The sequence below is a fragment of the Drosophila serrata genome, unplaced genomic scaffold (assembly GCF_035046125.1).
Source record: "Drosophila serrata isolate PLE 108 unplaced genomic scaffold, ASM3504612v1 contig_275, whole genome shotgun sequence".
Classification (NCBI taxonomy): Eukaryota; Metazoa; Arthropoda; class Insecta; order Diptera; family Drosophilidae; genus Drosophila; species Drosophila serrata.
In genome coordinates this window covers 500665-515356 of record NW_028257173.1, presented here as the reverse complement: position 1 = coordinate 515356, position 14692 = coordinate 500665, and the positions used below count along the sequence as shown (strand labels likewise).

Sequence of the window (14692 nt, the reverse complement as noted above, 5' to 3'; positions counted from 1 at the left end):
TGGCGACAACTGGTAATTGTGAGGGCTGCCCGCCTGACTAACCCATTTCTGGGCCATTCATTATGCAAAGGCTGCTACTGTTGTCCGCATAAATTCGGCAGGGGCCGAGACCAGCATAAACAAGTCAAGTGCAAGAACGAGCTCTCTAGTTTTTGGTCAGGCCAGAATTATGGCCATTTGGTAATTGTACAATAGTATGGCCAACAACTACAACGGCAATGACAGCTGTTTTCGGGGCTGAAACACGATGCAGCCAAGCGCCTTGTTCGCTTGCATCTTCCCCAGTGTCGTTAAATACGGATGGAAAATCTTTCGTTTATTCCTGTCCAACTTTCACTCCCTCTCACTCTCTATATCCTTTCTTTTTGTTGGCCACAGAAACCACAAACTGCCAGCCCTCAGGAAAACTCATTTGCTTTTTGTCGCCAACATCATCATCTCCACCTCCATCGTTGTGAGGCCGAAAATGTTATTTAGGTCGGGTCTGCTGGTTCAGTATTCACTTTCCTCTTCAAATTTCTTTAAGAATATTTTGGGGTTTTTATTTTTCTTTCAACAATTTATCATCCACCTGGGTCCTAATTATATACATTCCATCTTTTTTTTTATCAATTAATGCCCTGCCAAATTTTGGGTTCATAAATTTGCCAATGTAGGGACGTGACAAAAATTCTTATTGACTTTCTTGGAGGCGGCTGTCAATTGAATTTAATGGCTTTTGGTGGGTGCTGCTGTGTCTGGCATTTAAACTAATTAAAAAGTGCCCTTCACGGAAACTTTTGGGCGGACGTAAATCGAGTATCTTGGCTGTGATAATTGGGGAAAGTGTGAACATGCTGAATACCTCAGTGGATGGGAGAAAAAACCTCAGTAACCACAAACATGACAATCATATACACATCACACAGACGGACACAAAATAACCGAATGAACCGCAGCAACATTGTTACCTCGGCCACGCATATAGTATATTTGCATATATTATTTTTTGTGAAAATCCAGGACCAAGGACCAACAGCAGGGAACAGCTGCCAGTCAGGGGCAGTGAGGGACAGGCAGCTGGAAAACTGACAGACAGCCAGACTGACACAAGAACCGACCGCAATCATAAAAAAATCAGCAGCAGCCAAGCGACAAAATGCATTTGAACAAGTTTTTACGACGCAGTGAGGGGGGTTTAAGAATTGCAATAAAATATTTTTGCAACAATTTAGATTCCACAGTTTCCTCTCGGCGGCATTAGCTTCGGACATGCAGTTAGCTTGTCTTTATAGCCCCGGTCCCATTAAGCGCCATTAATGGCAGCCCCCCTCAGGACACACACACACAGAGGCGGATGGTCAGTGATTTCCTTTCAAAGAAGGATATATCGTACATTGTGTGTTGGCAGTGCAACGGAGGTCGTAAAATAAAATGGCTAAAGGAAAACTGCATCTTGGCCAATTAGTTTTTACCTTGGAAAGAAAAAAGGAAAGGAAATGCTGCCCTTTCCCGAATTTTTATCGGTGAGGCGAACGAGTAAACTTAAACTTGAATTATGGTTACTTGGGTCAAGTAAATTATAGAAAAATCGAAGAACACTTTTAAAGCAGGACTTATCAATCATTTCAATGAAACAAATAATATATATATATATATATATACCTTAAGTAGTGATGCTCTCACCCAAGATCTTATTTAAATAAAATAAAAGTTCGTGAAAATTCGAGAAATAAAAGTTAAGACAAATACAGACCCGCGCGAATGGCCATTATTATTGACTTTAAGCTTCGTAAAAATGTATTTCCAGCCATGTGCCATTGTTTATTTTTCCTTTTGCTATTTAATATCGTTAAAATTCATTCAAGTGCGAAACTTGACGATAAACTTGGCCGCACCATGGAGAAGCGAATCGAATCATGGGGCGGGGCGGGGATGGCATGTGGAAAACTGTTAAGAAAAGCTCCGAGAGAAAAATATGGCGTCTTTGATTTTGACATTGTGCCACATCACGTAGTGCATATACATATATAAATATGTTTGGATGGCGGAACGCCTGAACAAGCGAAAATAGCGCATAAATTTATGACACTCGAAATAAAGGGAGGGGGCGTGGCATGTGGCATGTGGCATTTGTGCAGCTAAGCGTGGCAGCTTTTCGGGGTTGTGGAAAAAAATGTATATGTATATATTGAACACTATTTATTTGGCAGGGGAGCAAGCAATGGCGACACACACTTTCCATGGTCTAAATAAGTGATAAAGTTGACTTTGATTTCGCCACTCGTTCACTCTCTTCGAGTGCAGTTAACCCGAATTGCTTCAATGTCAGCTTTTATGGGCGCACAAAGGACCCAGAATCCTGGGGTTTCCTCCCAGGGATTCAACGGCAGCTGTCCAAACATTGCACACACAATTCGCCATCAAATTCGTTGAATGTCAGAGTGTCTGAGAGAGAGTGTGTGTGTGTGGGAAGGCTCAAAGGCTCAATGGGATGTCTTCCATTTGATTTTTGGGATAGTTGGAGCGAGGGGAAGAGGAATGCAATAAAATTGGTGTTAGATAAATAGATAAAGCATTTCAAGGGGTGTGATTCGCCCCCTAAGCCGATAAGGTTGCCCGGGATAAAAGCTTTCCAAATTGGGTTAACTTTTGAATTTTATTGCGAAATATTTTGTAGGCCACTTTCTCAATAAATTCTATACATATATTTATATTCGCTTATGGCGCTCTTTAAATTCCACACATACATCCCGGCAATGTGCTTAATAAAAGCTCATAAAATTTCATTTATCTGAGCCAGAGAAGAACTCAAAGTCCCTCCTGGCATGCGGAAAAAATCTGCGTCAAAAATATATGAGGCAACATGAAATTTTCATAACTTAAACATCAGCATTCAATATACTATGTATATGTATATATATATATATATTGCATTCACCTACACAAGGCACAGCCAGCAGCATCTGCATATTGAAAAATTGAATTTTTATGTAATAAAGACAAGGGAAAAATTGCTGAGAGGATTTAATGAAAATATTTGCATATATGTATGTAGTGTATTCCGGTCAGACCATATTTGCAATTATGCAGAAAAATTAAAGAGGCAAACAAATAATATTAATGCGAGTTGAATAAATAAAGAACAGCGGATTTTGCGGGGCTTACAACTCCACTTATTAATCATAATTATAGTCTTAAGTTCTGATTTTCCAATTACTTCACAATTAATTGACTTGGCACGAAGATACCATTATTTATAATGACATATCGTGGGTAATTTGCATTGCAATCTCACTGAAAAGGCCCAGGAAAGTAATCATTGCCCTGCAACCCAAAAAACCCAAAAAAAGAAAAATTCATAGTTATAAAATGTCAAAGGAATATGCTCATCTGGCAAATGCAAGGCCTTTAAGCAAAGCATAAATATTAATAATAAGGATGCTGAAAATGATTTGCATTTAATGTCGGTCTTGCTGCAGGATTTTCCACAAGTTTTAATTAAAATGTCGTCACATGGAAACCCAAATACAACTGAGTAGGCAATTAGCAATGTTTTGCCATAAATTAAATTCAAAATTGTGCCCAAACATTTGCTAATTTCAACTGCGGAAGGACTGCGAGTGCAAAGGGTTTGCCATTTTATCACATACACACACTCAACACACACCATGTGTGCCCAGTATGCAAAGCGAGTTGTCAACCTGCAGGAGCAAATGAGCATAATTCTTGCGCACAGATAATTCCCAGTCAAGACAACAAAATTATAAACCGAAACACAAACAAGACTGGGGACAAGGGAAAGTTTTCATCTGTGTTGTCCCACACAGGATAGGATTCCTAAGTAAATTGATAAACAGACACACTTGAATCGAGAAACTGTGAGAAAATTATGTTAGTACCTAAAAGGTCGTTTAATGTATTAGCTATATTTAATTAAATATATAATGTTGATCGTTTTTGGAGCATATATTATATTCCTTTAGGGCATTTCCATTAACAGCAAACTAAATATATTATTATTATCGATCGATCGTTTTTATCGCAGCTATATAATTATATATATATATATACTTTTGCACAAAATTCTAGATTACTATATAATTAAATAACAGATGAAAATTTTCTTACAATTTTCCGATTGTTCCTATGGCAGATATATATAAATATGTATATATATAGTCCACGTATTCGCTATGCTCCGACTTATATACTAGTTAAATAATATAGAAGAATAACCCCATAGTTTCATTGAAATAGCTTAAATTCGTTCCATAATAAAACTCGCGCATCTATGCATATGATTCCCAACTGGTTCTAACATCCGCGGAACGAAGTGACTGCTGCCGGACGAGTCTCAGACATGTGTTGTGTTCAAAAGTTGCAAGTCATTGTTTATTAGTGTTCAAAGTTAGTAACTGCTAATAGATACTTACTACTAATAGATACTTACTGCTCAGAGTTAATTAATGTTCATTGACACTTACTGATCATAGTTAATTTCTGATCATAGCTATTTACTGGTCATAGCTACTTACTGATAATAGTTACTCACCGGTGATAGTTACTTAATGTTCATTGCTACTTACTGGTCATAGGTAATTACTGATTATAGTTCTATAAATCTTCCGATTGTTTCTATAGCAGCTATATATATATATATATACATATATAGTCCACCGATTCGCATGCTTCGACTTATATGCTGGTAAAATAATATACAAGAATAACTTCTTAGTTTCATTGAAATACCTTAAATTTTTTGCAAAAAAAATCTTGCGCATCTGTGAATATGATTCCCAACTGGTTCTAACGTCCCCGGAACGAAGTGACTGCTGCCGGCCGAGTCTCAGACATGTGTTGTGTTCAAAAGTTGCAAGTCATTGTTTATAAGTGTTCAAAGTTAGTAACTCCTAATAGATAGACTGGTTATAGATACTTACTGCTCAGAGTTAATTAATGTTCATTGACACTTACTGATCATAGTTAATTTCTGATCATAGCCATTTACTGGTCATAGCTACTTACTGATAATAGTTACTCACTGGTGATAGTTACTTAATGTTCATTGCTACTTACTGGTCATAGGTAATTACTGATTAGCTACTTACTGATAATAGTTACTCACTGGTGATAGTTACTTAATGTTCATTGCTACTTACTGGTCATAGGTAATTACTGATTATAGTTCTATAAATCTTCCGATTGTTTCTATAGCAGCTATATATATATATATACATATATAGTCCACCGATTCGCATGCTCCGACTTATATGCTAGTAAAATTATATAGAAGAATAACCCCTTAGTTTCATTGAAATAGCTTAAATTTTTTGCAAAACAAATCTTGCGCATCTGTGCATATGATTCCCAACTGGTTCTAACATCCCCGGAACGAAGTGACTGCTGCCGGCCGAGTCTCAGACATGTGTTGTGTTCAAAAGTTGCAAGTCATTGTTTATTAGTGTTCAAAGTTAGTTACTGCTAATAGATACTTACTGCTCAGAGTTAATTAATGTTCATTGATACTTACTGATCATAGTTAATTTCTGATCATAGTTACTTACTGGTCATAGCTACTTACTGATAATAGTTACTCACTGGCCATAGTTACTTAATGTTCATTGATACTTACTGGTTATAGATAATTACTGATTATAGCTCTATAAATCTTCCGATTGTTCCTATGGCAGCTAAATATATATATACATATATAGTCCACCGATTCGCCATTCTCCGACTTACATACTAGTAAAATTATATAGAAGAATAACCCCATAGTTTCATTGAAATAGCTTAAATTTGTTCCAAAATAAATCTCGCGCATCTGTGCATATGATTCCCAACTGGTTCTAACATCCCCGGAACGAAGTGACTTCTGCCGGCCGAGTCTCAGACATGTGTTGTGTTCAAAAGTTGCAAGTCATTGTTTATTAGTGTTCAAAGTTAGTAATTAATCATACATATGTACTTACTGGGCATACTTACTGGAAAAAAAAAATATATAGTATTATTATCTACGAAATATTTTAACAAAAATTTATATCAAAGTTTTAAAAGCTTTGTAGTACTTATTTTTCCTCTCTGTACATTTGTACAAGTTGTATATATGGGCTGTTAAACGGCTCAAGTTTTGTCGCATCCTTGGCACAGCTGCTGCCTGAGATTTGTGTGTTGTCCTCAGGTTTGTCCTGTGGTCCGACGGTCTCTCTGCATTTATTTAATTAAAGCGCACTGGTTTTGTTGTTGTCTGTTGTTATTGGTGCAATTATAAATGATATATGTAATTTACTAGCTGCCTGACATCTCAGCTCTCTGATATGTCTCATTGTCAGTGACTTTGTTTGCACTTTCCTCCGGTCGTGCCATTGTTCTTCGAGTAGTTCTTCCCCGGTCTCTGTGTATTTGCCCAACCTGCCATATTAAATCATCTGTGTACTTTGAGTCAACTCAGGCGGAATGAGGGTCTTTTGTGGGGCAATTTGAAATTCATTTGGAGGAGTTCGAACAATTCCGGCGGCCACAATAGGTGTTGTGCAGCATTACCAGCGGTAATAATGGTTAATTATGTGACTGAGTACATGGGGAACAAGAGGTTTAAATGGGCTGAAAATAATATTCCACTCGAATTCATTTGCCCATCGCATTACCTCGAACTTAGGTCCTGTGATCAAATGGAAAATCCATGAATATCAAATAAATTACATCATCGCACATGCAAATAAAAATCAAATGGAAATCCAAAATATCCTGGCCTGCTTAATATGCGAAACGCGTTTCCCACGCACATGGGAAAATACAAAAAGAAGGAAAACGAGGGTAGGCTCTTAAATAAAAGGCAAACAAAATGTTTGTCGCCTCAATAAGAGGCGTCAAATTGTTGCTCTGTCTGGTGAAAAAGTTTTCCTCATTGTGTCTAGTACGTGATAATTGAGCAGACAAAACGAAGTACCAACTCTCTCCTAGTGTCGAATTGAAAATTGAGGAATTTAACCGAGCGAAATGGTGTTTTTTCTCCTAATAAAAACTCTCCTCCTATATCCGACAGTCACCAAATTCATACGCATTGGTATCGCCGATAAAAACGATAATCCGCCCTATTTCGACAAATCGCTGTATGAGGCCGAAGTGGATGAGAACGAGGACATTCAGCACACAGTGCTCACTGTAACCGCCAAGGATCACGATGAGTGTAAGTAGAGGACTCTCCAGAAATATGCCCAGAAATTCCGCAATTATTATCTTACACACACATTTTTCTCTCTCTCTTCTCGTTTTTCCTGAATTTTTTCCCCAAATATTCTTTTTGCGGTCCTCTCCCTCACAGCCTCACGTATCCGCTATGAAATTACAAGCGGCAACATTGGCGGCGCTTTTGCGGTTAAAAATATGACGGGTGCCATTTATGTAGCTGGCGCTTTAGATTACGAAACTCGACGCAGGGTAAGTAAAAATGAAAAAAAAAGGAAAACCCAACAACAGAAAAAAAAAAATGGTACAGAAAGAAAACCGCGTACACAAAAAATGAAAAATGTAAAGTGGAAACCCGTAGAGGAGTCCTCTGTAATCGACAAACGTTCTTCCACAGCGCAAAAATATATTTATGACATAAGCGTTGCGGGCTTAGTCAACTGTGAGATTTGTTTATGTCATTGGAAAGCTCAGAATACATAAGGGACAACAGGGATTATGATCCAGCAAGGATCCAGGATAAAAATTACAGAATTTTTAAAGCTTGAAACGTAGTCACTTTGCTAGCAGCTTCCCTTCTTCTTGGCCAACTATAAAATTCATTAAGAAACTCGCTGGCAGGTTTCCGTCTCCTTTTGAATTTCAATTTACACGCTCCGCGGGGCTACTTAAATATTTAATAGTTCAAACAAGTTTCTGAACATGCGCTGCGGTCAAGAAGTCAAATACCGAAAGCCAGGGAAGGAAGGGATAGAGAAATCCTGGCGAACCATTAATTGAATTGCAATTCGAACAATTCGAACAATAAAGTCGTGCCATTCTCGTGACTTTAATTGAAATGCGGCTGGGGAAAAGTTTCAGCCAAGGCCTATGCAAATAGTTCATGTAATTTAGAATTTGTAATAAATGCAGAAAGTCAGAAAGTCATGGATAGGAGTGAGTGTAAAAAGATATACTATTGAATAACAGCTAATTAATGATGATGTATTTAATATTGAAAATTTTGGGGAAAATGTAGGAAAAGTATATAGATTACAGATGTTAATGTATATTTAAATTGCAAATTCCCATCCCGTTCAGTATGAGCTGCGCTTGGCCGCTTCCGATAACTTGAAGGAGAACTACACCACTGTGATTATCCATGTCAAGGATGTGAATGATAATCCCCCCGTGTTCGAACGACCCACTTATCGAACCCAGATTACCGAAGAGGACGATCGTAATTTGCCCAAACGCGTCTTGCAGGTCAATGAATGAAAATGAAAATGGATAGAAACTTTAGTTCTGAACTTTTGATTTGTTCTGTTCTGTTTTTAGTAGAGTTTTCATTACGCTGTTATTGTTTGTATATGAGGCACAAAGTCCAAACAACGTTTTATGTTTCCCTAGATTTTATTGCATGTGATGAGTTTTTGTTTTGAAGTTTTCCACCCCATGTCCCACCCCTAAAAAACTCTGCCTGAGCCACAGCATTTTATTGCACAACGAGCCCAAGCACAAATAGAATTTTTTAGAAATTTATAGTGAAATGTTCGCTAAACTATTTATTGGACTCTCTCATGATTTCGGAATTTATCATTTGGATTTTATTTCCCCTTTCTGATGCTCTGGGTATCTATGGCAAATATTTATATTTATTTGCAATTGTCCACATGCCCAGAGTGTTTGCAATTTTTTTGCCTGTCTCCTCAGCCACTCAATAAATTGTTGACATATTAAAGGCATTTACTGCCGTGCAATATTAATGGACTTTGCAATCCCTATTTTTTATGTTTGTGCTACACTTGTTTTTTTCTCTTGAGAATACTTACAATCAAAAAATCCAATACTATACATGTTTTTAAGTATAGCGAATGTAACATAAATATTTAAAGCCATTTGCATGCTTCATTCCCCGCTTTCGTTTGATTTAAGGCTGCTGATGGAAAAAAATGACGAAAAGTAATTGAACAATTAAAAAATGCTGTCCTCTCTAGAGTGGACAAATGTTGTAAAATGCGGGCTCGAAAAAATGTTTAAAATTTATTTACAGAGTACACACACAGCCGCGGAGTCGTTTGTAATTGGCAAAGCATTTAAATTTGCGGTTGCTGGAAAAAGTTTATAGCAATAATATTGATTTATCATTAAGCACGCCACATCGGGAGCTGAAAAAAAACAAACCGTATTTTAATCAGAGGATGACTTGGAAATATGTCGATTATCATGCTTAAAATTACTATGCAGCTTGTAATGCATAATTGAATAAGTCGATTAAATTATTGCATTTTAATGAGTAAACAGCACACGATTGAATATGGAAAATGCAAATTCAGCTGCCGAGTCAAGGCCTAGAGATAGTTCAGTAAAACCATCTAGATAATAGAGACCATCTTGGACATTTGTAAATTATTACGCCGGCTTACAATTTTTTCGTTGAGCCAAAAAAAAACAAAAACATATAGTTTTACGTTACCCTTTCAGTAATTTATGAGCATTTAAAATTTATTGTTTAATTTTGTTTGTTTTCCACTCTCTTTTTGTTTCCTTCCCACCCACATCCACCCACCAATGTTTTGCGTTGGCCATATATTTTATTTAATGTTTGCATAAAGTACGAACTGAAATTGGTAGCCTCGGACAGTTTGAATGAAAATCAAACAACAATCGTCATAAATGTGCGCGATGTCAACGATCTGCCGCCGCAGTTTCCGCAGACGTCCTACGAGCGAACCTTCGACGAGGGAATGACCGACACGCCCTTTACCATCATGCAGGTCGCTATGGCTATATTATTTATCACAACTCAGTCCTGTACATAATACCATATGGCATACGGCATATAGCGAATAAACAAAGCAGCTACCCTCTAGTTAACAATTAATTTAACCCAACAACAACCGAGCGACACAAAATCTCATTCAATTTCATTTCACATGTAAACTTTTGTGTAAAACCAGCCATAACAAAAAGTATATATAATGAATAATAGTCGTTTGTGAGGTGTAATATTCGAATAATTGTGTAAATTAAAACGAGAGTCCATCCTCTAATAATAACTCTATAATGATGTAGGATTTTACTAACAACCCAAATAGTGAAATATTGTATTTCCTGTTTCCCCGTTTCAATCAGTGAATTTTAAATTTAAACAAAATCCCTGCGGCATTTAATTGCCAACGTAAATATTGTGCAGACTTTTCACATTTTATAACACGCAAACACTGTTCAATTTTTCCATTAGCCATTTTCCGTTGTTTCCTACCAAAAGCTGTTAATTAAATTCAATATGCTCTTTAAGTATTAATGCCATACATTTGCACGATTAAGCCCGATCCGCCGCCCAGATTTTCTGCTGTGGTTTATTGTATTTCACTTGTGGCTAACTGGTGGCCCCCCAACTAATTTAATTAAAATAAACGTGGACGAAGCTTAAGGCCAACAAAGGGAATTAAATTCAATCTGTCAGCACTCAAGCTTTGATTTTATTTACATTTTACTAACCGTTAGCAAATATTGTTTTATTTACCACGTCTTTCTGTGTTTTCACTCAATTCTAACAATAATATTTTTTCAATGACCAAACTCAATACCCGTCAGTGTTTGTTAAATAAATCATAATCCATCGAAACTAAAGTTTGGTTTTCTGTTAAGCAGAAAAAAATGTTTAAAATGAATGTAAAAAGCCAAATGGTAATTAAACAGAATAAATACCACTGACTAGTATTAATAGGAATGTGAAAAAATATGCTTAATAAAAACTAACAAAAGTATGAAATAGTTCTTTTTATGTTTACACTTAGTTTTTGTTACAATTCTTTGTCCTTGGTGGTAGTGCATGGCATGTTTGCTTTTTTTTCTCTGTGATTTAATGCTGCATTTTTGTTTGTTTATTTAATTTGATTTTTACTCTTTTTTTTATACTGAAATTCCCGACCGTAAATAATAAATATCTGTATTTATTTGCCGCTGTGGATGAACAGGTTACGGCCACAGATGGCGACAAGGATCGTCCCCAGAACATCGTGTACTTCCTCACGGGCCAAGGCATTGATCCAGATAATCCGGCCAATAGCAAGTTCGACATCAACCGCACCACCGGCGAAATATTCGTATTAAAGGTAAGTCATAGGCGAAAACAATGCCACAATTTAAGCATTAACAAATTGCCAATGGGCGTACCAGTGCGTGCGGAAAAACGCTCCTGTGTTCGTATATAAATAAATAAATAAATGAAATGCGGCATTTTAAAATCCATGCCGGCCAAGGCCGCAGCTGGACAGAAACTGAAAATAATGGCGAAATTTTCGAAATATGCTCTCGCTGATTAAGCCCCATCAATGTGCACTTAAGCCCGCCGCGAATCAATCCCAATCCCAACAAAATGCCAACGTGCGAAAGATTCTACGTGCTCATTATTTACCATTTAAATGGCAGTTGACGGACAGGAGAACAGAATCCCCTCTTACTAGGGCTATTAAATAAATTTAAAATATGTGAGTCGGTAAAGAAATTTTCACCTTCGAAAAGTTACTGATTGCCCTCAAGGTCCTGTGATTTCTTTGAATCATAAAATCAAAGGCAATTGGGAATAAATATTTAAATTGCATACATTTAAGGGATTTTCCATTAAATATTCACTATAAAAGCATCCACAATAACATCGATTCAAGAGTAAATTAAAACTAATTACAAAATCACAATTGAAAATCCCCATGCCGCTTGCGGGTCGAAATTTTCACTTAACTCTCTCACCAACAAACGAAAAATGTTTGTAGACCCAAAAACTCCAAAGCCAAATTAAATGAAATTCCCATGCGTCCGGCTCAAATAAAAATATTATGTGTACATGCATTCGTACTCACATGGAGTGAAAAACATTTTCGGCCGCACAATTTAGCCATTTTTAGTCCATAGACTATCCTCTCTTTCCACGAATATAATTTTATTTTCCGACTTTCCGCTTAAAATGTTAGAGAATGGGGATGAGGACTTGATAAGGGATAACAAACAGCTGTACCATTTTTATGTATTATTATTTTTTGTTGTTTGTTGATGGAAGAGGAACCACGGACCGTGACCCACTCACAACTAATCCCTTAAATTGAATATGTCATAACAATGTTGGCAAATTTGTCATGCAAATTAAAGCGATGACTACGCAGGGGTTGTGTGTATATATATTTTTCATTTATTCTCAACATTAATGGGTACTTTTGGGAGTATTCTGTTAAGAGATGAATTTATTTTTGGGTAACTAAATCAGGTGGGAATATATTATATTCGTACTGTTATATTTAAAGCCACAGGGAAATCAGAATAGTATTTGAAATGAAATGTTTAAAGAACTCTTTATGAAATTAGTTAGAGGCATACATTAAAAAAGTAACTAAAAAATTGAGTAAAAGGCACAAGACTTCAGACATCTATATATATAGCTCTTGGTAATTTCATTTCCTTGCTAGAAACTAACACGAAACTTTGGTTAAAGGTATAAAAGGTGACATTTCGGTTTACTGAGTAACCTTTTGGTGTAATCCATCACTCGCTATAATTCCATATACGATGCCTTTTGTTGTTGTCGCCTCGTATACGATTTTTTACGACAAATCCAATGTCAGCGCCATGAAAATCTCCTCTTGTTGTCAGTCTGCTGTGGCTGTCACATGTCTGCGAGGGTTAAGGGGCACCGGCGGCGGTCCCCTAACAAGGGTTTGGTTTGAGGGCATTATCCAAGGGTTGCCAGCAGCCGCCAACAGATACAAAGTACTGATTAAAATCGTTTTTCTTTTCCCTTTTTTTTTTGCGCTTTTTATTATTTGCATACGTGTGGGGTTAAGGAATAAGGGTGTGGAGGGTGTTAAGGGTGCACAGGTGGGAGCCACACATCACTCAGGCTGCGGTGAATGCATATCAAAGTCACAATCAACATCAGGGACAGGCTTGGGGTTGGGGCTTCCCCGGCTTCCCCTTTTGTACGGAGGCAGGATAATTTCATGGGTTGAAGAGGTATTCCTGCCCCAACCAACAACAATGTTTTTTTTTCTCCTGCCCCCCATCCCAGATGTTAATCGGTTTTGCGTTTATGACAGCTAAAATTACACAATGCCCTCGTGCATATTAACCCATAACAACAGCGTTTTACACTCAAGCCCACTCAGACTCTTTATTATTTTTTCCTACTTTTTTACGCCTTTATAGCCGCTGGATCGCGATCAACCGAACGGTCGACCCCAGTGGCGCTTCACTGTCTTTGCCCAGGACGAGGGCGGCGAGGGTCTCGTGGGATATGCCGACGTCCAGGTCAATCTGAAGGACATCAACGATAATGCCCCCATTTTCCCGCAAGGCGTGTACTTTGGTAATGTGACAGAGAACGGCACCGCCGGCATGGTTGTGATGACCATGACCGCCGTGGACTACGATGATCCCAATGAGGGCTCCAATGCCCGTCTGGTGTACTCCATTGAGAAGAATGTGATTGAGGAGGAGACTGGCTCACCGATTTTCGAAATAGAACCCGATACGGGTGTGATAAAGACCGCCGTCTGTTGCCTGGATCGCGAAAGGACACCAGATTATTCCATACAAGTCGTTGCGATGGATGGCGGGGGGTTAAAGGGGACGGGGACGGCCTCGATAAGAGTGAAGGATATCAACGATATGCCGCCACAATTTACGAAGGATGAATGGTTTACGGAAGTGGACGAAACGGATGGTACTGCTTTGCCGGAAATGCCCATTTTAACGGTGACCGTACACGACGAGGACGAAACGAACAAATTCCAATACAAAGTCATCGATAACAGTGGCTATGGCGCTGATAAGTTCACCATGGTGAGGAATAATGATGGCACAGGCTCCCTGAAAATCGTTCAGCCCCTGGATTACGAGGATCAGCTGCAGAGCAATGGTTTCCGGTTCCGCATTCAAGTCAATGACAAGGGAGAGGACAACGACAATGATAAGTACCATGTGGCCTACTCCTGGGTTGTGGTCAAGCTGAGGGACATCAACGATAATAAGCCCCACTTTGAGAGGGCCAATGTGGAGGTTTCCGTTTTTGAGGACACCAAAGTGGGCACTGAACTCGAAAAGTTCAAGGCCACCGATCCGGATCAGGGAGGCAAGAGCAAAGTGTCCTATTCCATCGATCGCTCCTCGGATCGGCAGCGTCAGTTTGCCATTAATCAGAACGGATCGGTGACCATTCAGCGTTCTTTGGACCGTGAAGTTGTGCCCCGTCATCAGGTCAAGATCCTGGCCATTGACGATGGCTCTCCACCGAAAACCGCCACTGCCACGCTCACTGTCATTGTGCAGGACATCAATGACAATGCTCCCAAGTTCCTGAAGGACTACAGGCCTGTGCTGCCGGAACATGTGCCGCCACGCAAAGTTGTCGAGATTCTGGCCACCGATGATGATGATCGCTCCAAGAGCAATGGTCCGCCCTTCCAGTTCCGTTTGGATCCCAGTGCCGATGATATTATTCGTGCTTCCTTCAAGGTGGAACAGGATCAGAGTGAGTACAATTTTATTA

The 14692-nt window shown here is 38.5% G+C and overlaps 1 protein-coding gene across 6 annotated transcripts in view; it reads left to right on the top strand.

Moving 5' to 3' along the window:
• The window catches only part of CadN (neural cadherin), a 117057-nt gene that overhangs the window by 87910 nt on the left and 14455 nt on the right, over positions 1-14692 (top strand). For 4 of the 6 annotated variants that reach the window (XM_086834919.1, XM_086834917.1, XM_086834920.1 and 1 more), the window contains exons 12-16: positions 7028-7171; positions 7307-7422; positions 8251-8415; positions 11133-11270; positions 13351-14674. In XM_086834919.1, the coding sequence (XP_086691045.1) occupies positions 7028-7171; positions 7307-7422; positions 8251-8415; positions 11133-11270; positions 13351-14674 (1887 nt within the window). Of the gene's footprint in view, positions 1-7027; positions 7172-7306; positions 7423-8250; positions 9927-11132; positions 11271-13350; positions 14675-14692 lie in introns of all 6 variants that reach the window. The other 2 variants (XM_086834922.1, XM_086834921.1) reach the window with 2 other exon arrangements.